General features: G+C 51.0%; 1 protein-coding gene across 2 annotated transcripts; it reads right to left on the reverse strand.

Annotated features, from left to right (window-relative positions):
• Positions 1-486: 486 nt before the first annotated feature.
• On the reverse strand, positions 487-24,433 carry ephb4a (eph receptor B4a). 2 transcript variants are annotated; one of them, XM_010870466.4, is made up of 16 exons: positions 23,510-24,433; positions 15,175-15,245; positions 14,577-14,858; positions 13,170-13,560; positions 10,103-10,255; positions 8,613-8,948; positions 8,363-8,487; positions 8,053-8,221; positions 7,731-7,830; positions 5,219-5,283; positions 4,971-5,084; positions 4,603-4,850; positions 4,285-4,500; positions 3,856-4,199; positions 3,166-3,324; positions 487-1,927 (listed from the first exon to the last, which is right to left on the reverse strand). In XM_010870466.4, the coding sequence occupies exons 1-16, from the start codon at positions 23,589-23,591 to the stop codon at positions 1,822-1,824; spliced, it is 2,961 nt and encodes a 986-aa protein (XP_010868768.1). In that variant the 5' UTR covers positions 23,592-24,433; the 3' UTR covers positions 487-1,821. The 2 variants fall into 2 exon arrangements, with proteins under 2 accessions (XP_010868768.1, XP_034149262.1); XM_034293371.1 differs by lacking the exons at positions 14,577-14,858; positions 15,175-15,245; positions 23,510-24,433 and adding an exon at positions 14,251-14,281.

Below are 24,433 nucleotides of genomic sequence, written 5' to 3' on the forward strand. Positions count from 1 at the left end.
AGACGTCGCAGAGTGTCAGGGAAGGGAGTCAAGGACAGGCTGAGAGCTCTCAGGGGGCCGGTCTCCCCCTCTCCAACCAAGAAGGAGAGAAAGAGGAATGTCCGCGAGGGCGCTAAGCTGGCTGGGGGGGGGGGGTGGTGTAATCTCGATTCTCAAAGCACAAACCCTCCCCCACTCCCTCGCCACAGAGAAGGTCACAATGTTTGCGCGAGGAGCGTCTGAAACCAGAGCTGCCAAGGAAACGGATCACCATAAAACGATTACAGGAGTACGGTTATTATACTATAGGTGGGGGTGCACTCGGCTCCTCGGGATGCTTCACTTAGTATGCACGGCCCAGGGTGCTGCTTCCATGCGTTTCGCTTTCTGTTGCCGTGTGCCTACGCATTAATGCGAGCTCATTGGAGAACTCTAGAGAGAGCGCGCGTGACATGGATGTTATAACGAGCTCCGTTGGCCTGCTACAGACGAACGCAGAGTCCTGAGTGACAAACACTGGTGTGGATCTTTATTATGACTGAATACAGATTGCACACACAAAGGGGGGGAATCAAAACACTTTACATTATTTCAAAAGGCAACTTTATAAAAGATAGGTCCCTGTTGTTATAACAGATCCTCAATGTGAAGACCACATTTCCCACAATGCATCGGTTAACGAGGAATCACACAATGAATCTCCCTAAACGTGTGAAACTGCTGGCGATTGATGGGACTTTGTATGGCAGATCTAACTACATAACTGTGGGAGGGGTTTCTGCTTTATGGAAGAGGCGTTTTCTATTTCAGTCCTCACAGAAGATCAAATGGCACTCGAACAAGACAAAAAACAGGCCATCTTTAATATCAACTGTATAATGAAAGAAACCAGTCTGATGGCTTTCCTGGTCAAAGTCCCGTGTAGAAAAGGCTTGAACAGTGTCCTCTTGGTCTCTGTGTCCGCTGCCAGGGAGCTCCTCTCTTCTGGAGTGTGTGGAAGTGAGCTACCCAGTCCAGCAGCAACAGGAAGTGGAAATGCCCAGCGAGCCATACTCCCGGGAGAAACACAGGAAGTTCTGCGGCTGAGAGAAGGATGGGTGGAGACAGAGAGAACTGCCTGAAAACCCAACCGCTCTGTGTTCTGTATCAATATAAAAGTGCTGATATGTCTTGGCCCGTCTCCCCTCCCACACAGCTGAACCAGGATGCTCACACACTGTCACTGAAGTCGCCTACGTTACCCATAACACCTGAGGAAAGGCGAGGCCATTTTGAAAAAAACAACAGAAAAAGGCCCACCCGCTAAAAGTCCAAACGAGTCCGGTCTGTTTAAAATGCCGTCGTCCACGTCGTCGTATAATCCACATGGATAAATAATCCTAAACACAAATGAGTGAAAGTGACAACACGTCGCAGTAGTGCAATTGGCTACTGGCTAGTTCATATGCTGCGTCATGAAATACACCAATAGAAATGCTTCAGTCCTTGGGTTGGTATTGGCACTGATCTGTCCCTCTACCAGCATCAACAGTATGTTAGGGGGCCACAGATAAACATTCAAGCAGTAAAGCGGTGGATGTGTAGTGAAGATGAACTGTCCCAGACACTCCAGCTGTCCCCAGCACCAGGCTGTCCACTGGGGTTCTCTGCAAGAACAGGTTGGTCCGGTTCTAGGGGAAGGTCATCTATAATCTCTGATAGATTTTGTGCGTAAGAAGGGACAGGCTGGTGCCGCGGTGAGGGATTGGGTCGGTCCAGTACCGGAAGGGGCTGGCAGGGTTCATGGGTGCGAGATGTGCAGCGTGCTCTGGCGTGCTGGTGTCCGTGTCGGGTCAAGGTGAGTTAGAAGCGTATGGTCCTGGGGCTTTTGGTCATGGTCAGTGTCTGGATGCTGGACAGGATCTTCCTTTGGTGTCCAGCAAGGGTCACTCCCAGACGCAGCAGGTCCCTAAGGCAAAGGACATACTGTTAGACAGACCAACAGGCAGACAGGCAGGCAGGCAGACAGACAGGCAGATAGCCTGGTTCAAAACACGTTGTTCCAGAACCATAAAAAAGCCTGATAAAAGAAAAAACAAATGTTGTTGTTGTTTCACCAGCACGATGGAGACTGCAGAGAGAGGGAACCTTGTCTCGTAAAATTAAAGCCGGGGAGACAAACTAGAATATGTTCAGCTGCTATTGATTTGGCGAACATAAAACAGCTATAGACTGCATATCTTAGAAAATCTGTCAGATTTTTTACACTCTGGCATGTTGTAATAAAAACTGTAATAATAGTTTTATTAAGAACAGCATTTCCATGATTTGTAATAATGTATTCAGGGTTGTTTACGCTGTTAAGATTTTCAGAAAATGTATATTTATTAGCAGGGCTATGGCAACACATATAGGTCACAGAGCGCTCACTCATTCCTCTCCTTGATCTCTTCTTTTCATGAGGATCATTATTAGAACAGAAATGAAATGATTTTGGAGGAAAGGTAATTTATATTAATAACGATGATTATGTTAACATTTAATTACAGATAATTACTTAATCAACATTACATACACAATAACTGATTCAACTGTTCAGCACAAACAGTAATAAAAGACCAACCTTTAATAACCTCACTAAATTAAAGTGATATATACCAAATGTATATTGTAGCAACATAGTATATCACTCAATAGACTGATGATAGTATATCACTGAATAGACTGTTTATCTGTTTATTTAAATAAATTAATATGAAATTATTCTCCCCAACCACATTTCTTTACAATTCAGTAATGTATATGCTAAAGTAGGTTACTGTAGGCCTTTATGAAAATATAAAGGCTAGTTCTTGAGGATGATATTCTTGTTCTCCTAGCCAGGAACAGCTGCCCATCACACACAACGTTAAATTATATAATTCTAAATTAAAACACATTTGGTTTTATTTCATGTAATTTTCATTCAGACAAATAAAATTATAAGATTACATTAATTGGTAATTAACTACTAGACTTATAAACAATTAATGCTCAAACAAAACCTGAAATGAGCTTTTAGAGAGTGGTAATATTTACTATTATGAACAGATGCTGAATTCACAGAAGGCAAAACAGACAGACAGAAAAACATGAAGACAGAAAGACAGGTAGACGGCAGACAGACTGAAAAACAGGCACACAGTGAGACAGACAGGCAGGACTCACTCGGCAGTGATCTGGGCCAGTAGGTCTACAGAGGTGAACCCAGCCTGCAGGAAGCTGTCCTCATAGCGCTCCATCTTGATGGCCCTCAGCCACTCCCCCACAGAGCCACACGCTGAGGGGGCTGGGGGGGCCCGCTGGTCCAGCAGGGGGTGGGATGGCCTGGGGACAGGGGAAACACGCAGGGACATGTCACACATACACACACACACTGTTACCAGCACATCAGGTCTCTCACAGGCCTTTACCCCCGGAGTGACAGCCCAGAGTGGGGGTGGGATCTACAGCTGCATGAGTGACAGGCATGCCCTGAGAAGGGGAGGGATCTACAGTTGCATGAGTGACAGGCATGCCCAGTGTGGGGGCGGGATCTACAGCTGCATGAGTGACAGGGGTCGGAGGGCGGGGAAGGGACGTGGCCAGGCTGAGAGTGACAGGTTAGTATTAGCCGTGGAAAAGGGGGAGAGGATGAGCACAGCTAGAGTGTGACAGGTCCCAGCAGGACAGGGAGGAGCGTCAGCAGGAGGTTCATGTAGAGTGACTCTTTGACAGACAGGACTGTGTCGGAGGAATGCAGGCAGGCACTCCCGGACGGGGCAGGACTCAGCTCAGCTGGTCGAAAGCTCACTTCCCCCGTTAAACCTGGTTCTCCACACACCCAGCCCCCTCGCCCAGAGATCCGTGCTTACTCACCCCGCGCCCTCCTGGGCCAAGATCTTGAGCGAGGCCGGGTTGCGGATCAGCTTGTCCAGGGCGCTGACGATGGCAGCGAAACGAGGGCGGGCCGATCGCTCCTTCTGCCAGCAGTCCAGCATCAGCTGATGGAGGTGGGTGGGGCAGTCGGGCGGTGGCGGCAGACGGTAGTCCTGCTCTATGGCGTTGATGACGTCCTGGTTGCTCATGTCCCAGTACGGACGTTCCCCGAAGGACATCACCTCCCACATGACGATTCCGTAGCTCCAGGCGTCCGAGGCCGAGGTGAACTTCCTGAAGGCGATGGCCTCGGGGGCGGTCCATCGGATGGGGATCTTACCCCCCTAATCAAAGAGAGGAGTCAGAAACCGGGAACGCACACAGACTACGAGGTCGGCGCCGAGGAACGGCGTGGCGCGGCCGTCTTACCAGAGAGCTGGTGTAGGTGGGATCGGAAGAGTTCTCCTGGAGGAAGCGAGACAGGCCGAAGTCTGACACCTTACACACCAGGTTGCTGTTGACCAGGATGTTGCGGGCAGCCAGGTCACGGTGGACGTAGCTCATCTCGGACAGGTACTTCATGCCTGACGCGATGCCGCGCAACATGCCCACCAGCTGGATAGGGGTGAACTGACCGTCGTTCAGCTGGAGTGAGGGAGGAGGCGTTAGAACCCTGGGAGGAGTCAGGAAGGTGCTTGTGTGTGTGCTTGTGTGTGTGTTTGTGTGTGTGTTCGCGCGCACACTGACCCTGAGGAAGGAGTCGAGCGCTCCGTTCTCCATGAACTCGGTGAGGATCATGACGGGACAGGAAGCGGTGATGATGCCCTCCAGGTGGATGATGTTGGGGTGCTGGAACTGGCCCATGATGCTAGCCTCCGACAGGAAGTCCCGCCTCTGCTTGTCCGTGAAGCCGCCCTTCAGGGTCTTGATGGCCACGTAGTTCTCCTTCTTCCCCGGGACCTTCAGCCTGCCCCGACACACCTCCCCAAACTCGCCTAGAGACCGCGGGGGGGTTATTAGTCACTGCAGGACAATGCCAAGCAGAACAACCCCCCCCCCTCCACCGGTGCCACAGGAACAATAAATAACATCCAAACAGAATGAGAGGGACTCACCCGCGCCAATGACCTCCTCGATCTTGACGAAGGAAACGTCGATTTCTTTGGCGAACTCTCGGACGGCCTCGTTGGGGTCTTCATAGGTGAAAGGGTCGATATAGACTTTGACCCCTGTGGAGGTATGGGGGACAGGTCAAGACCAACCACACACATTCACAGACAGAAAAACCTGACTTGGACAATAGCTGAAAGTGTGTGTGTGTGTGTGTGTGTGTGTGTGTGTGCCTGCGTGCGTTCGTGCTCACCTTGTCCCAGGAGATACTGGCCATTTTTATCACTTAGTTCTGGGTCCTTCATTCTGCTGTGTCTGCTGTAGAAAACAAGCGAGTCGGAGGACATGACAGAAAAGACAAAGAGACAGAAGGAGGGAGGGGGGGAAAGAGAAAGAAAGACACAATGATGAGTACAGGGGAGAGGTGTGAGAGAATGGTTGCTAGTCCTGCGACGCTTCTGGTTTCTCCTAAGGTTGTGTCGGTGCCTGTGGGAGTCCCTGTCTCAGACTACACTACATGACTGGTCGATGAAGTCATGCTCTGACCTCTGCTCCATTCAGGAGCCACTCTGTATTGTCTGTGTCTGCAACGCGCTGGAGGCCTCCATTAGTGAGACTTCCTTTGGCCCAGACCCATCCTAGTAGGACTGTACAGGCCTGTGGCTACTGGACCCCGGCCTCTCTCCTTCCTCACCAAGACCAAAATAGCAACGCCGTCCCACCCTCAGCCAGTGGTTGGACCTCTACCCGGAGTGTGTGTTTGGTAAGGGATCACACACATCTTGGTATTTCTCACTGTATGTGCAAATACACAAAGTGTTTGTGTGTGTGTGTGTATATGTATATATGCTTGTGCCCGACTGTGATTGGGTGTGTGGGTGTGTGTGTGTGTGTGTGTATGCCCCAAGGTCAGAGCTATTGTTCTCCCGTCCTGTGGAGACAGGGTTGGGACGGCTGCATCCTGCCACCCCACCCCCCCTCGTTTTTTGCTCACTCTCTGGTTCCCTATGTTCCCAGAACCCTTTTTTCCGAGGGCATGTTGGGGCTACACGCTGAAACAATGAAGCCCAGGGAAAGTCTTATAATGAGCGGAATAACTTCTAGCCGCGTAAGCACAAAGTCCCAAAGAAAACCTGGTCGGCTCTGCGAGAGCGCTGCACCGATGTGACACACTGTGCGAAGGTAGATGTTTCAATCGTAACCGGATAAGATATGATTGGTAGTGGCAACACCAAGACAAAAAGAGTTCAAAGTTTAAGATAAGAGCCGTACTGTATGTTTGCTCTGGTAACATTCTCATGACCGATTGACTCTTGCCCATTCCGTGGTTGGCTAGGTTACTTTGAAAACGTCCTACAGAAAAGGTCTATTTGGCCGTGATGAATCATTGCCAGGTACCGCATTGTTTATGGGCCTATTGTTTATGTTTGTTTTCACTGGTGACACTTTAATATCTCAGTAGTTTTAGCGGTGGAAGTTTAAAGTGCACAGGGTTGATTATGATGTGTCTGTTGTGACTGCGGGAGACGGAAAAATACTGCGTAAGCACAAATTAGATTGAGCCGTATAAAGGCCCCACTTCTCAAGTGGTCTTCTCAAATTAAACTTGTTTTTCACCGAGCATTTAAGAAGGTAGGAATCAGCCTCACGCGTGTATATTCCATATGGGCTGGGACCCAGGCTATGACCTCACAACCGTGCATTTTCCCCTGGTTGTCCACGGGTTGCATCAACTATAAATGATAGAAAGATCAGGCTAGACTTTTTCAACTCAACGATTACTGGGTTACATGCGCTACGCTACACCCATTCACAACCGCAATCAGTAAGGCACAAATAATTAAGGGAGCAGCCGAGTGGTTCCCATCACAGCAGACGTCTGCGGTTAAGCGTTTAAACAGTTCATTTTCAGGGATCGCGGGGCGAAATCCACCGAAGCCCCGTACACCCGACTTAACGACCCTCCGGCGCGCGCACGTTGTTCGTGCGCACATGAACACAGGCTCTATTCACCGTTCACATTCGATTAGTTCAAAGGCCACAGGAAGACATTTTATTTTATTACATGGCCATTTTCTACTGATTCAGTCTTGTCAGGAGTCGATTGTCAACAAGAGATATCAAGTTACTTCTCTGGAGGCAGTGGAACCATAACCTTTGTGAACGCTGCAGAGAACGCAGGATCGGGTGGTGAGCAAGTCATGACCTGTCGGCACTGTGCACTATCACCAGGCAGAGTTCCTGGGGACAACACACTCTTCCCTCCTCACATTTGCTGCACATTTTGCAAGAAATTGGGTATAACATGTTGCACTCATCCCAAATGCTTGAAGACAATGGGATCTTACACTTATCTTTGGACATGCTGAAGAGTTAGCCACAAAAACAAGCCAATTGATCATCTGAAAATGATCAATAGAACTTCCAGGTATAACCTATTACTGTTCTGTCAAAGTCAAATTGCTAATCTAATATAAACGTTTGAAACAAGTGGTTTCTAACAGGTCAACAATTGAAATATTCACATGGGATACGGTTGGTCAACGCTGATCATTTGTCAACAATTAAAATGCACAAGATCTAGTGAAACACGTTATTTATGCCCACCCATTATTTTAGCTTGTGATTTAACAGATTACAGTTAATATATATTTTATCTGTAACATTTCTTTACTCACGGAACCTACACCTCAACCCTCCTCTGCCCCTCCCCCCGCCCCGCCCCTCCCCCCGCCCTTCCCCCCGCCCCTCCCCCCGGTTCTCACCGGATGCAGAAGACTGACACTCCAATGACTGTGATGAGCAGCAGCATTCCCATGGCGATAAGGACACCAGTCACCAGGAACTGGGAAGGAGGGTCGTCTCCTGGAAGGGGAGTCACGGAGCAAAAACAGAAAAAGTATCAAAGAAATGTTATAACTAACGTCGTAACACGTCGTAACATGTCCTAACACGTCGTAACAAATTACCTCATGTGTCCCACCGAATGAACAAGGCAAAGCTAACAGGTGGAAAAGGAAGACTTTGCGAGCCAGGATGTGGACAGACAGGGCTCTCAGACAGGGCCAACCACAGGCCTTTACTCACCGTCAGGGAGGGTCCGGAAGGACACCGCCGGGCTGAAGCTGCCGTAGCCGGCCATGGTGCGAGCCCGGACCTGCACCTCGTACTGAGTGGCTCTGCGGAGATCACTAAGAACTACCTGGTTGACGTCACTCTCCCTGAAACGACACGCCTGCTCCTCCCCTCGACTCCCCTACAGGACGGAAGGAGAGAGAGAGAGAAATGACGAGTGAGAAACAACAAAAAGACGAAGAACAGCGGGTTGGTCCTGGAGACGTGACGGACAGGCCTGAGGTGAATCCACACTAGGTTATTACAGAGGATCCACCTTTACCTTCTCACAGTAGCGGAGCTGATACTGCAGGATGGTGTAGTGGGGCTGGGCAGGGATGGGCCAGTGGAGAGTCAGACTGCTCTCTGTGGAGGTGCTTTTCCGAATCACAGACACCAGCACCGGGACTGAACACACACACACACACACGCACGCACAGAAAGAAACAGTGTTAAAGAACATTCAATCCTCACCAACTAAACCCAACCCAACCCACACCAACACTCTCTGTTCCCGTTCCCCCCTTTCTCACCGTCGTGACTGGTGGTGATGTTGACCGTGTCGCTGGGCGCCCCCTGGCCGTCCGCCGCCGAGACCCCGTTGAGGGCCTGGATGGAGAAGGTGTAGGTGGTGTGAGGCATGAGACCCCAGACCACCACCCTGCGGCCCAGCAGGCCACGCTGAAAGGGCCGGTAGCTGACGTTGTCCCCGCAGGGCGAGCAGGGGCCCGTGGAGGCCTCGCACAGGGAACACTCCACGGAGTAGCTCAGGTCCGTCCGGCCGCCGCTGTCCTGGGGCTCGCTCCACTCCAGGGTCACCGTGGTGTCGTTGATCTGCGTGACGATGTTGCGCGGGGCCGACGGGGGTCCTGGAAAGATGTTCGCACAGCGCCTCGTCAGCCAATCCGCGGCCACAAATACTTTGTCAGTGAAATGCACTTTAAGGTTCCGTTTGAGGGCACTTGACTGCCCCGACGTCCCATATTATGGTTCTTCTGTTTCAGATTTGCGCTGCCAATTAAATGGCTTCCATTATATTTGCAAATGATTATGTTCCAGACCCATTTTTAGCCGGTGTTTGCCGGAGCCACCGGGGAAGAGGGGCTGAGAGGCACAGCGGGAAACAACATTGTGATGCGGAATTGAATTGGTGCTCCAATTACACGCATCTACATTTCGATGATAATGATCAGCAGCTGAAGATTGGAGTGGGGGGGGGGGCTGCTCGCTGCCTGATTGCTGCCAGCCAAGCGGAACACAATCGCAATGCCACTCAGCCAGTGTGAATTAGTTCCTGCTTCTGCCAAGGAGACCTGCCTTGTCATTGTGCGTGTGGCTCGGACAATTACAGCTTCTGCCACATTAATGCACGGTAATATCAGCCACACGCTCTCTGAGGCCGGTAAGAGGTGGTTTTGAATAATCACAAAGGCCTGCTGCAGTTTAGGTTTCATTTACATGACACCAAAAAGTCAACATTTAGGAATAAGGAGGAAGATGGTCCGGCCAAAAAAACAGTGATTAAAATAAAGAAACTGTTTGCTTTCACTAGGGACATATGTAATTAAACGTGTGCCGTAGCAGGCTAGCAGTCTGCGAGGAATTCTGTCCGTCCTCCATTTGTCCTTTGGGTTTCAATCTTCCGCAAAGCTACGAGGCGCCGAGTCAATAAGAGGAACTAACAAACGCCTGTTCGTTTCAGGCTCCTCCCATGGTCATTCTGAGTGAGTGTGCCCAATTAAAAACATCCCCCCATTCACAGCGTGTCTGAATGGAAATTCCTGAATCCGCATGGAGGTGTCACTCATGCCCACCAACGCTTCACTTACTGGGAGCAACACCCCCCCCTCTTTGTCTGAGCATCTTAATGGTCAGACAAAGGCCCCGGAGCAGGTGAGAAGGGCCCGGGGCCCGACCCGACCGGAGGTGAGCACAAACTGGAATGTGAGGAAATAAAGACACGAGGGTGATGGGTGAAAGTCTGGCGGGGGGGAGGGGGCGGGGTTATGATGTTGTTACTTACTGGTACACGGGGTGTCTGGGCTGTCCGAGCCGGAGCGGAGGTATCCTGGGCGACACTGACAGACCGGCGAACCCGACACCACGGCGGTGCTGAACCCTGGGCAGGCCCGGCACTCGCTTCCCTGGCTGGAACGGTACTGCCCGATAGGACAAGCTGTCAGGAGAGGGGGGCGGGGAGTTAGCAAGGCGGCGAACGTCAAAACACAGGCCGCAGCGGCGGAGCCCCGTTGTTACGTCACAGAGCGTCGGTCGGGAGCTTTTCAGAGACCAAAGAGCGCCGGGCTGCTCGTTAATCACCGTCAAGACACATAAACACAATGAAATGGATGCGAAAGGCGCTCTCCTCCCCGCCCGCCCCCCCGGTTCGCACGGACACCCGGCTTCAGTGTAAACAGCCCATAAATCAAGGCCGCTGCCTGACACGCCAGGGCTCCTTCAACGGCGGGGATCGGCAACGGCAACGGCGCTTGTCGGTTCAATATCTACTCTGTTCACTTTCTGTTTAAACAAACGTCTACACTAATGAATCCAGTACATAACTGGGTGTCATATGTATTCATCTGCGGGTATTGAAGGTCTAATTTTAGTCATGTGAGCCTGTGTGAACTGAGGGGAAATAACACCGGCCAGACTTCACAGCCACTCGATGCCGACACGAACCACATTTAGAAGCACATCACATACATACATACACCCTCCAGGAGACAGACTTCCAACAAACTGATCCTGCTCTACTTAGGAAAATGACTGCAGCTTTAGTTATGTAACAATTTTATTCCCCCAAGAGGGACAATGCATTTCCATTTCAGTCATTTAGCAGAATCTCTCATCCACAGCGTCGCACCGTAATTAGTTAGCGCATACATTTCCGTTCTTTTTTTGTACCGGTCTCCGGTGGGAATCGAACCCATGCTGTACCAACGGAGCCACGCAGGATAAATAAAGTGGGTTTTCCTGTGGTGAAGTTCCTGGTACTGAACCACAGTCCCGCGTGTCACTGTCAGTGTGGTGATGCTACAATTTTTCTCTGGGACAGCGTCTGTTTAATGGGTAGCTAAAGCTAAGCCAGGTTGCCTAACAGTGTAGGATGTTCAGACTCTCTGGAGCCCGGTTATCATTAACCAAATAGAGAAGCTGAACAGTTAAGGTGTAAACTCTGCCAGGCAGGAAACGACTTGTCGGCAGAAAAAAGCCCAGTGTCAGCCTAATCACTAAATAAGATGACATCATTACAATTCAAGTGGCTCTGGACTTCCTTTCCCAGACAGTATAAATAGACCGTTTCTTTGTTTTATATGTACAGGACACAACTTTCACCCTCTCTCACCCTCCCTCACCCTCCCTTTCTAACATTACTGCCCTTTGTGTAAGCACTTCCCAGGTGCCAGCTCAGTGCCGACGGTAAAAAAGCATGTGAAAGTAAACAAGGAGCAGAACCAACACAAACGTATCTCTGAGCGAGTAAAGGGCCGAGAGCGCGACGCACGGTCGACTCGATGACACATCTTAATGAAAGGCTTTAGACGGAGCAGAGCTCTCCTTGGGCTCACAGTTCCCAGAGAAGATGGAACCTCGGTGGACAGAGAGCCCGGGCAGCGCCGAAGCCACCGGGAGAGACGGAGTCCGGGAGATAAGAACTCTGAGTGCTGTTCATAAATACCCTCTAACTGTCCGGCTGACTAACCACTGGCGGGGATGCGGCGTGGGGGCGGATGTTTATAGCTAACAGATAGGAGGCTTGAGCCGCGCCACTAAAAGAGCTTTACGGCCTTCCCCCCCCGCCCCCCCGGACGGCACCCTCACCATAGATCAACACGGAGCCTGTTTACGACCCGCCTGACTCTCCTCTGGTGGGGAGGCTCACAGAACGCAACACGCTGGCACGCACAGAACGAATAGGGCATAAAGGAGTTGGCTAACCCGTCGGCTGGCCGCTTCTGCCGGTGTCAGCGTGCTTTCGGAGGGAGTAGCGCCGTGTGAGAAAGACAGAGGAGGAGAGAAGGAAGAGTGCGGAATGTGACCCCATTGTGACCTCCCTTTACATTTTCTCCAGGGGGGAGCAGGAGGCGGGGGTGGAGAACCTTTTTACAATAGCCCCATACACACGCACGCACGCACGCACGCATACCCGAGCACGTGCAGAAAGACTGAAATAACAGAGGAGTAATTAGCTGGACAGATGCAGCCCACCGCCTGTGGCCTTGTGTGTGACATGAGCAAGAGCACTGGTCTGCGCTTTGTGTGTGTGTGCTTATGTTTGGGTGTGGCTGTGTGCGTGTGCGTGCGCACTCTTCTGTTTGCTTGACAGAGATGTATTGCCTTTATGAGCTCCTCTCCATTCCCAGTCCTTTCCTGTGGTGAGCTTATAACAACCTGCTTAGACTGGCCGTTTTGGCTCCAGAACAACGTCCTGCCAGAACAGCAACAGAGCGGATCTAACCGCGCTAATGGAAGAGGACCCAACCTGACGACGGATGGGAAACATTTTGGCTCTACGTTATAAATGCATTTATCTATCTGTCTCTCTCCACCTGTGTGTGCCTTTGGCTTTACACCGTTCATTTGACTCATTAGGGGAGCTGTAGAGTCCCCGGAGAGAATACACCCTTGCTTCTCCTCTCTCGGCTGGCTTTGATGTGGCGCTAATGATAGCTCCTTTACCTGCACTATCCCTCCATTCCGCCTCTTCTCCTCCGTGGCCTCATCCATCGCTCCATCCGCGGGTGATTCACCGGGTCTGCCTGACGGAGTGCCGCCCTCGGCCACCGGCACCGTGATAGCTCCCTGCCCTCTGACCCTTGCCCCCCCAACCCCCCCCCCCCTGCCCTTTGATCTCCCCCGGTCCCCCTCACCAGCCCTGTTACCCCTCCCCCTGCAGAGTTCTCTGTTAATACTGCTTCTGTAAGCCTATTCTGTCCCGCGGGCCCCCTCAGCCCCCCCACAACCCCCCGCCCTACACCACTGTTTCATTGTTCGGGCCTCAGCTCTCTGTGCGCGACGTAGAGAATCTAAACCGATGACAGAGCAAACCACACGGCCACTCCCTCCGGCTCACAACACCCCCTCACCTGAGCATCGGGTGTGTCCGTCGGCTGGCTCGTACCCCGCCACACAGCCGCAGGAGGTGGTCGGCTGCCCCACCCACTGGCCGTCCTCCCCGCAGAAGAGCTTAGGCGGGCGCGTCCGCGGCCCCTGCAGGGTGGCGTTGCTTACGCACTCCCCCTGGGCCTCCTGTACCAGCGTGCGCGGCACGGTCTCGGGGAAGGAGGACAGGGAGCTGGTCAGGGCCGGGCACTTCTTGAAGAACACACGGACGGACAGCAGAGCCATGCACGCCCCCTGGGCCTGGAACGCCAGGTAGAAGCCCTTCTTGGTGAGGGGGCGCAGGCGCAGGGTCTTCACGTTGAACTTCCGCTCCCCGCCCTTCCTCAGCAGGAAGTCGGCGGCCACAGTGTCCACCTAAAAGACGGTGGGCGGGATTGGGGTCAGCACAAACACAGGAAGCGATACCTCTTCGGAGAGCTCCATGTCCTAACCCTGAGAGTGCCCCCGTCCGCTGTTTACATCGGTGCAGGGACTTTCCATCCGAGGTGTGTGTGTGTGTGTGTGCATGCGTGCGTGTCTGGAATTGTGCAGACCACCCCTGAGTGTTCCCAAAACATGTCGTCATGCGATCGCGCGAATTCGAGAAAATAAACAGCACGTGAATGATTCCAAAAACAAGTTCAACACAATTTCATACAGAAAACATTGAAAATCCCACCATTAGGGGTTCTCCATCTAGGAGGGGTGTGTGTGTGTGTGTGTCTACCTTAGTGTAGGGGTTCTCCATCTAGGAGGGGTGTGTGTGTGTGTGTCTACCTTAGTGTAGGGGTTCTCCATCTAGGAGGGGTGTGTGTGTGTGTGTGTCTACCTTAGTGTAGGGGTTCTCCATCTAGGAGGGGTGTGTGTGTGTGTGTGTCTACCTTAGTGTAGGGGTTCTCCATCTAGGAGGGGTGTGTGTGTCTACCTTAGTGTAGGGGTTCTCCATCTAGGAGGGGTGTGTGTGTCTACCTTAGTGTAGGGGTTCTCCATCTAGGAGGGGTGTGTGTGTCTACCTTAGTGTAGGGGTTCTCCATCTAGGAGGGGTGTGTGTGTGTGTGTGTCTACCTTAGTGTAGGGGTTCTCCATCCAGGAGGGGTGTGTGTGTGTGTCTACCTTAGTGTAGGGGTTCTCCATCCAGGAGGGGTGTGTGTGTGTCTACCTTAGTGTAGGGGTTCTCCATCCAGGAGGGGTGTGTGTGTCTACCTTAGTGTAGGGGTTCTCCATCCAGGAGGGGTGTGTGTGTGTGTCTACCTTAGTGTAGGGGTTCTCCATCCAGGAGGAGTGTGTGTGTGTGTCTACCTTAGTGTAGGGGTTCTCCATCCAGGAGGGGTGTGTGTGTGTCTACCTTAGTGTAGGGGTTCTCCATCCAGGAGGGGTGTGTGTGTGTCTACCTTAGTGTAGGGGTTCTCCATCCAGGAGGGGTGTGTGGGCGTGGCCTCGTCAGAGTCGGCCTGGTAGAAGTAGAGGTTAAAGGTCTCCTTGCAGCTGCGGTGGTGTACAACCCTGGAGGAACACTCGATCATGGTGAACCTCAGCTCCACGTACACTTGGGACGCCCCCCGCCGCTGGATCAGCCCGCTGCGCAGCCAATGGCTGGACGAGCCGTCCGTCTGACAGATCTGATAGGTCCTCACGCTGTTGTTCTCCTCATCCAGACCGCTCACCTCTTCCCACTGGGGATGGAGGCGGAAGCACTTTTAGATAGACGTTTAGACACACCAATCAACAGACCAGGAGGTCTTCAAGGAGAATTACAACAAATCACTGGTTTAGAAGAGAAAGAGTGACAGCTGATTCTAGCCAATTGAAACAGACAGAGTGGTGAATCCCCTCCCCGGAAGACGTTCTTCAGACCCAAACCGCACTGTGACTGGCGGTGATGCGTGTGAGACAGGGTGAAGTCACTTTAAGACAGGGTGAGACTGGGTGAGTAGACCCTAAACAGAGCAGAGAATGCTAGGATCTGTTCTGGGGACAGCCTGTACGAACCAGAGGGTTGTCACGGGAGTAGATTGTCCACCGGAGATCGGACGTCTCGGTCTTGGTGTTCATGAGGACCTCTGTGAAGACAGACGCACAACAGCGTGTTATCACAAGCACCGCCCGCAGGGACCACACTTCACACACTTCTGCGGACGTCACGCAGAGTTCAGAATGGATACACACACTGTTTTTCCAGGACGGACTGCGTTCAACTGACTGAGGCAACGGAACAGACTATAATGTATCGCTCAACACGCTTTAGCTAGAGATACCAAGGGAGAGAGCCCGCGGCACGGCATCGCCATGGTTTGGGACTGATAGCCATGTGGACCAGTACTGCGGGATCAGGAAAAAGTATCCACTCCCTACTGTCAGCTGCTCAGGATAAGAGCGTCTGTTAAATGACTAAAAATGTAAATGAGAGACCATGAGAAAGAGAGAGAGGGAGAAATGTCTAGTGTGTGTGTGTGTGTGTGAGAGAGATTACTGATTGTTTTTGTCATTCTCCTGTTTAATTCCCCTCCGAACGTTTATTGTTGTTGCTTTGCTTCGGCATCGGCAATGTCAACACAAGTCTCCCATGTCAATAATTAGGCTCAGTGAGAGGGGTGGGGGATGCTGATACCGTCAGCCAGAGAGACCCGGCCCCCCCCCCCTTCCCCCCACCCACCCTGTCCTTGGTGGACTGTGGCGTACAGGTCTGGCCCGAGGTGCCCCCCCCCCATTTTGATTCCAGATTAAAAATAACCTGCTGAGAAACCTCACCATCCCCAAGGGGGACGGGGGACGGGGGCACCGGGAGAAATGGTGGGAACGAGGGGATAGTCCAAATCCACACGCGCCAACGGGCTGGAGCCGGTACGCGCACACGCCAACAAGCGCACACTTGTCCACCCATCCAGCCGTAAGGCGTGATTAAAAACAAGTTCTCCTGAGAGCACCGGCTCGCCTCCGGTTCTCTGATAGCCAGAATGGTCCGGCTGTGATGGGGAAATTCAATACCGCGACCGGAACCGGAATGATGCAGAAATGTCACAGTCAATGGGAGCTGAAATTATTTATTTCCTGTGAAAACGTCTCTTCCTCACTCTGCTGTATTGAGCTGCCCATTACTTATTGATGGGATGAGGTTTCCTTCTATTCCAAAGCCCGCTGGTGTGTTCTTAAGCCCCTATCGTGCCTGTCGCTCCCTAAGGGGTTTCCCAGCAGGGGTCCTTCTCAGGGGTCAGGCTGTCTGCAGGTATGGGGGTCACGTGACCATCCCCAGCCGTGCCTGCTTCAGTTCCTCACAAGAAGTTTCCCTTTGATCTATAAATACATCTCCCCAGTACACACAAACTAACTCTCTCCTCTTTTCCGCTTCCTTCTGTCTCTCGTCCCGTCCTTCATGTGTCGTGGGGGAATTACTTTTATCTGTCTTAGTGCCCCTGCGCGCTACATCCTCTGCTTGTGTGAAGACGGAATGAAAGTTTTCCATCACTTGTGGGTTTTCTGGGTCAGCTGTCTTCATAACCGAGCGGCGCTGCAACCCCCGATAATCCCGGGAGTTTGATATGAAACCGTCGGGTTTGACGGATCGCGGTTAACTCCGAGGCAACACTGTATACACACACCCTTTAACCGTCTCCCTGTCTCCGCTGTTCCTGTCAAGCTAAACACTTCCCTCTTCCATCTCTCTCTCGCACCCCTAACCTCCCCCGTCTCCCTCTCCCGTGACAGTCCCCGAGAGCCTTGACATCACCCTCCCCTCCCTCTCCAGCAGTCTTTCTTCTGCTGTCCTTCCCCGGTACAGCGGGCTGCGCTGGCCTGATAACCGCAGTCCGGCACCCTGAGTAAAGAAATCGACACCCCCAGGGGGGGTGGAGAAAGCGGGGAGGAGGTTGAGGGCTGGTGGGCGGGAGGTGTCAGGGTCCCTCACAGCTTTTAGACTGGAGTGGAAGTACTGTAAACCCGTCCTGGGGGAAAGGAGGCGCGGGATGATGGTGGAAATGGAGGGCTGAGGAGGGGGAAAAAAACAATCTCTCCCCGTGTTTCCCCAGTGTGAGAGCTCTGCCTCGAGTTCACAGGAAAACAAATTACACACCGTCTTCATGGTGGGGACTGGGAGGGCAGTAACTGCTGCAGCACTAGCAAATGTCATGCGCATGCACACACACACGCACACACACACGCACACACACACGCACACACACAAACACCTTCCATATGCTCCTGTGATGATCGTTCAGAAAGAACGGAAACTGTCACCCCCCCCCCCCCCCCCCCCACGGGCTCAAGCGGTTACACACTCACCCCGCCCCTCCGGTCAAACCATGCGTGTGTGAGGTGTGTGTGTGTAATCATTATGACTGCTCTGTCATTATGTTTCATGAGACAGGATGGATGTGTGTCTGTCTGGGCTGAGTGAGTGTGTCTATTTATGCGCGCACAGACATGTTCTACCATGACGGAACAGCCCATTCTACAGTAAATGGTGGGCGTCACTCAGATGGGGCTAGCTGAACACACGAACGCCAAACACATGCGCGCCAGCGGCCGTGAAGAGCGTTCCCCTCCATCCTAGCCTCCCACCACCCCAGAGAGCAGAACCGGGGTTCTCCACCCAGGGCCCGGTTGCAGTCAACGAGTCCGTACCAGCAGCTCCGGCCGGGTAGTCCCCACATCCCGGGCGAACGAACCCGAACGTCTGCAGTCTCTGACCTTGGATATGATAGCGCCGACTCCCATTGATCAGAGTTTGAACACAAACCCGCTCGTTAATTACAGAGCGGCTTCTTCACTTTCCTGTCTGCCTGGTTGCTGCTCCCCCTGCCCCTTTCGCTCTCACTTCTCCCCTCTCCAGCTGCTTGGGAGTGTGATAGGGAAATTACAGGCCTGCGAGTCTTCGCCCCGCATCGGCTACAATTAGACCCCGGCTTTAATTAAGGAAACCAAGAGTGCCAATTACCCCTACACGCCTGGAGAGAAGCGCTGAGGAGGGACAGAGCGGCGATGAGAGCAGGAGCGAGGAGACAGACAGGGCTAGGGGAGCAGAGGTGGAGAGGGAGACTGAGGAAAGGGAGAGAGCAGATTGTCAGGCTGGGGATAGATAGGAGGACATACTGAGATTAGACAGAGGGGGGAGTCGGACAGGTCCGACATAGGTTAAGGATCCATGGGGGTGCGGAGAAGGAGATACCGGGAGAGGGAGCGAGAGAGAGATACAGAAAGAGGGAGCGAGAGAGAGATACAGAAAGAGGGAGCGAGAGAGAGATACAGAAAGAGGGAGTGAGAGAGATGAAAAAGACCAGCGCAGCTAATCAGGGCATTCTGCCACTAAGACACCACCCTCCCCTCTTCAGGACTGCGTGTGTGCGTGTTGGTGTTTTGAGCCTGGGAGATTAGGTCTCCCCTCTCCTCTAATCTCAGTCCCCTCCTCTGTTTCCTGTTTCCCTGGTCTGTAGGGAGCCGAGGAGTGATGGAGCAGCCCCTGACATCCTCACAGCATTCAACAGATCTACTGGGGCGAGAGCGAGGGGCCCCTCTGAGGAAACATCACACTTCACTGTGCTCTTAGAATAAGGGCCCCGTATGTTAACGCACGGACACGTGTGACTGTCTCAGACGGGAGGAAGAGGGCGAAGGGGGAGGAGGGGGGTAGAGGGACAAAAAGAGAAGTGGAATAAGAAAGCAAAATCAGTTGTTTGTGTCTAGAGGTTTCAGAGGCCCCTTCGGGGAGGCATGTCAAACAGCCCAAGCATCCATGTTCTTGTCCGCTTCCACACAGGACAACCTGACCCAGTTACTGCAGGCCACTGGCTACTGGCGCTGGCCGGTGTCACCGTCTATGCGTGCGAGGGGATGAGGCCTGGGCTGAACAACACAGCTGTGGAGCAAACCAGCTGACCTTAGCAGTGGGGATTAAGTCTATTAAACCTACCCTCTGTTGATCTGGGCTCGGAAAAGTGAGGCCTTCAATTGACTCGATCCGTGAAATTTGGGGGAAATGTTCTGATTTTGTGGCCGAAATGTGGGCCAACCAAAGAACAATGCAATGTTGTAACAGCACGGTTTCTGCACACCGCAGTATACTTGTACAAAAGGTTGTCTGCGGAAGGTTGGGACCCATCAATTGGACACGTTTTATTTGTGCCCCGTTGCTACCTAGCTAACACCTGTGATCCTCCGGTAGTACACAGGATGGTGGTACACAGTATGGTGGTACACTGGATGGTGGTACACAAGATAGTGGTACACAGGATGGTGGTGCACAAGATGGTGGTACACAGGATGGTGGTGCTTGCATTCTGTGTTGGAATATGAGTTCTGTCAATAATCCAGACGACTTCTCTAATATCCCTCATAGAAGAAATAGAGCTACGGGTGAGATTAAACTTCATAAAAGACCAATTAAGGAGAGCTGGGGTGGAACAAAAACTCTGGAGTCCTTCATTCCCTCGTCCCCCTCCCCAAGGGAGAGAGACACACAGTGGAACAGCTTGCTAAAAGATCAAGGAACCACACAGATTACTGAGGGGAAAACAGTTGGCACACTTGGCATGGGTTTGGTATGTGTCTCAGCTAAACCAGTGTGTAATGTGTGTGTGTGTGTTTGCATCTGTGTGTTTAGAACAAAGGGTTTAGGAGTAATTGATACAGACTTAATGGTAACGCGCGAATCTGCGATATTTCATTCTGTTCATCAGGATAATGCGCGTATAGTTAACATGTGAGCGTCAGGCGTCGAAGAAAAGGTTTCTGGTCCATTTGAAAATGTCTGTAATCTCCCTGCACTTTGGGCTCCCTTCACTCTCTGCGTTTCATCTGGTGGTTCTTCCCCCCATCGGGGATTCTGTCGTTTTCATCTCTGCTCATTTACAAAGCCATTTCTCTGTTCCCATCTCTGCACTCAAAGGCCCATCCTTATAATTATGTCTGGACGGAAATGTGTTAGTGTGTATCTCCACGCCAGTCGCACATGAAGATCCTCCCGCCCACTAAACACTGGGACGGATACCAAACAAAAGGTCAGCCCTCACACACACAAACACACACTTATTTGGAGCTGCTCGGACACGCTCTGGAGGAAAAGCACACGAATCGACCGCAGAGAAGACAACGAGCTGTGTCTACCCCCTGTCGGTACACCCTTTTCAATGTCCGCCACCTTCAGCCTATCAATGTTTGGGGTCTCCATTGGAAACAAATTAGTGAATACTGGATAACGACGCAATCTAGTCCTTTTGACAAGGAAAAACATGCAGATAAACCACACGTGTGTGCAAACACACAAACACACACAAACACTGTCAGTGACTAATCCACAGTGGGAGGTTGACAGCTTGAAGCTGTGCGACAGTGGGTCTGAATGGCAACACAGACTCAGGCTAAATAAACCATCCAAAGATTGGCACATCTAAGCCCAGATACAAGAGAACAGTCGCCCTGCATGGGTCTACTCTTTCATTCTGACACATCACTCATGCCAGTCTCCCCTCGCTCCGTTCTAGCTTCTTAACAGCTTAAAACAGGGGGTTGAAGGGGGGGAACGCTGTGGGAGAGGTTTTTAGGTTCCATGGAGTGAAATAATACAGAGGAAGGTTGTATGATGATGGATGAAATGGTGAAACTAGCGTGAACATGTAGCGTGTGTGTGTGCGTGTGTGTGTGGACTGGGAGCCCCGAGCCTGGTGAGACCAGTGTTGGGACTGTATATAGGACAGGTACAGAGAGGCATTAGGAATCACATCACAGCGAGCACACAGGCATTGGGAAGTCCCTGTGTATCACAGCCAAGCACTTCTGGTTAACACCTAGTACTGCACACGCACACACACACGCACACACGCCAAACACAGGTGTCTGCGTAAATGTACTTAGCAAAGAACAGCGACCGCAATCCTGGCGTGAAACGCAAACGTCGAGCCAGCTTCTCATTTCTGCTCGACGCTGTTCTCTCTGCCTTTGGCTGGAACTACACTTACGTCGGGCTTTGCCCTTCGACCCCGTCCCCTCTCCTGACCCCCAGCCCCCACCACCAGCCCCCCGCCCACAGCCCCGCTGCGGTTGGAGGTGCGGAAGGCAGCCCTCCATGCGCCTGGGCCGCCTCTTCTCGGCCTGTCGTTGACGCATTGGGCCGGGGGGGGGGGTTTATTCATTCCCTTCGTCAACCTGGACCACAGTTCACCTGTCACATTTGCATACGCATCCCATCTCATTTGTGACTAAAATAGTCTCGATAAGCGATCCGGACCCACTCAGAAACTAATCTGCAGAGGCCACCGTCTGGGTAGGCAACCCCACCAGGCTTCTCAGGGAGCAGGAGAGGGAGAAGGAGAAAGATAGAGAGAGATAGAGAGCGCCAGAGTGTCGCTGGAGTGCTGAGGCCGATTGGCCTGTAGATTACAGCTGCGCCACTCGGCTGCCTGTTTAACTCTTCAAGGGGCTAATCGTGGGATTAAGCCACAGAGGATGATGGGCTAAGGGTGTCAATGAGGGGGTAGGACTGCTTTAAATGCAAATCCCTTTCTTATAAAAATCGGTTCCATTTAATAGGATTTCTGGGAAGAAATCCGCATTTCCGCGGCAGGGGAGACAGTCGGCAAGTCCAGACTTCACGGCCGCGCTCAAACAGCACAGAGAGGCCATGGAAAGAGTAACAACATGAGGGAGCATAAGGGGAGGGCGCGGGGGCCCTAACTCTGTCACCCAGGGCCTCTTGTATTTGGAATAAAAACATTCTTTCAGCTTTTGCCTGTTTCAGAGTTTATGGGTTGCGAAGCGGAATGTCACTCATGGCGCCAATCAATCCACAGACAGTATGGAGGGAGAGAACCAGAGGTGGGGTGATGACAGAAGGAGAAGGTGCAGAAGATGGGGAGAGCAGAAGACATGATCCTCAGAGCGGTGTCTTTTGTGGGTTAGTTCATCTAGCTCTCAGGCTCACTCGAGTGGAAGTCGGTTCTTTCTTCAAACTCTTCCAGACAAAGACCACTAAATATCTGTTATACGATATGCACAGGGATCAGCCTTTGTTTAATCATTCACTCCCACACACACACACACACACACACAAACACACTCTAATCTCAGAGGGTTTGGAACCCTTTTGAGGATTTTACCCTGTGGACAGAATCCAATCTACCCCCCACGGACGCCAAGCTTAACTTGGCCAAATTAATCATTACCAGCGTTGGCCTTTTTAATACCTTCACAGTCCCGCCGTGACCACATGGAGGTAACACTTCAAAAATCATCAAATACTGTGTGAATATTGTTTAAAAACTACATACAATCTTTAGTTTAGTAGACAAGGGAACGAGGTGATATTCTACAGATTACCCTAACTCCCAGCACAATGTTTCCCTTTCTTCTACTGTTGAGAGTTGAGAAGGGAATTAAGGAACAGATGTTGGAGGTGGGTTTATGACATGAAAGAATACACAGTAGGCCTATCCCCAAAACCCTTCTCAATGGTAGCGAAGTAGGCTCAGAAAGCATCGTTGCAGGCCACGATGTAGGCGAATCGTAACAGCTCATTGAGGCAGCGGGCAAGCAGACCTCTAACATGAACTTAATGGAATGAAAGAAAATGAAAACCTAATCATTAATTGATTTTGATGTGCCGTGGTTAATTACAGTGACCTTGCACTAGGCATAGCACAGTAATCCCTTCAGGTCCCATGTAATACCACAGTCATGCTTGGGTGTTATCGATGTCTGTCAAACAACACCATGTTAATTGTTTGCAGATAGCAGGGACCAGGTGTCTCCATTTCAGCATGTAATGTGGAACTAATCCAAGGCATGCTGTTCAAGATTGATTGCTACTGAAACACCACAGAAATTGTCAGGGTGGACATATAACAGCCTATGGACGTGGGTCACCTTTCCAGAACACACATGCGCCCAGAATAAATTCAAACTGCGCAGTTTTTTAAATGAATATACGAGGAGAATTGCATATAGGCTTAAACGTAAAAAGTTAACCCTCATCAACCTATAGTCCTAAACAATATCAGTTAGAATTGAACAGCAATAGTTAAATAGTGAAAGGTTATGACATGTTATGCAAATAATTAACTATTCTGTATACAAGTATTGCTGAAGTGTAGAACGGATTACCCATCATGGTGATGTAAAGTTAGACCGTTACATGTTAATATACAACGTTACAGGGTAGTAGTTACTGTGTAACACGTGAAGCCGAAAGCAAAGAGCTGTAATCATGCAATCAATAAGCTATTAGATAGCCTAATAACCTCACTGTACATAGAGAAACAACAAGGCGACTGATGATAGCACATGAAACAGTGTTGTATTTGAGGACATGGTACGTGTAACAAGATCCTGTCCGACCTACCTTCTTCTGCTGTCGACAGTAGCAAACACTCCAGCAGCACCAGACAAAGTGGGGCAATGCGCCTGGATATGAACTCCATCATGGCACAGAGAATATCCGTAATATTAACGAACTCCTTGGGTTGTGTGACAAAAAAAGTGAAACGGATGATTTGTGGCACGGTCAGCTGGGCCGTGTACCCATCGGCCGCAACACTGACCACATCTGACACTGACAACAGTTCAAACAGCCGTTTCACTTGGAACGAGTTAAAAGAACATGGTAAAAAGATTACACTGAAAACCTCGTGTTGATGCCATTCACTTTCTTTAAAAATTGAAGAATAGTCTAGAAATAGGAACTTTCCCACAAATAAAAACTTGTTTTTTATAGAGCTATAGTATATTGTATACCGCGGCAAAACTGGCCAACGTTATTGTCCCGATCCCCCCCTAAATCAAGAGAGGATGCATCTAGGAAACTTAAACTATCGTGGCTATATTTCAGTCCACTCTTTGTCCGATAGACCTCGACGACTTCTCCCAAATTTCCTCACAATTCGATTCGATGTTTACACTCCGAAATCACCGCACTTGGAGAAAAAAACATTGTCATTGGGCTATAATTGAAAACAATGTCACTGTTGTTTTAGTTCGTTATTGCAGATGTGTTTTTTCTTTCCAAACAACAAGAGACAGAAATGTGTGAGTGTTTTTCATAAAATCCTCCCAAAAAACCCATTCGATTCGTTGTCGGGAACAACTGATTGCCTCGTTGTCCCTGTTTTGTTTCGATGTAGAATGTTGCACAAATCAAAGCGCCAAAAGAAAAATGAAACAGGAAATCACTCTCAAAAAAATTAAGAAGAAATAAAAAGTTAGACACTTATCCCCGCGTCCACGCGAGTCCTCTAAACTGAAGATGTTCCACCCAACACGCACAGCC

This window comes from Esox lucius, chromosome 7 (assembly GCF_011004845.1).
Source record: "Esox lucius isolate fEsoLuc1 chromosome 7, fEsoLuc1.pri, whole genome shotgun sequence".
Classification (NCBI taxonomy): Eukaryota; Metazoa; Chordata; class Actinopteri; order Esociformes; family Esocidae; genus Esox; species Esox lucius.

Coding starts and splice junctions, on each gene's coding strand:
- ephb4a (XM_010870466.4), bottom strand. CDS start 23,591: ATGATGGAGTTCATATCCAGGCGCATTGCCCCACTTTGTCTGGTGCTG. Junction 13,561..14,576: donor TGGAGAACCCCTACACTAAG/GTAGACACACAC, acceptor ACCGTCTTTTAG/GTGGACACTGTGGCCGCCGA. Junction 8,488..8,612: donor CATCACCACCAGTCACGACG/GTGAGAAAGGGG, acceptor GTGTGTGTTCAG/TCCCGGTGCTGGTGTCTGTG.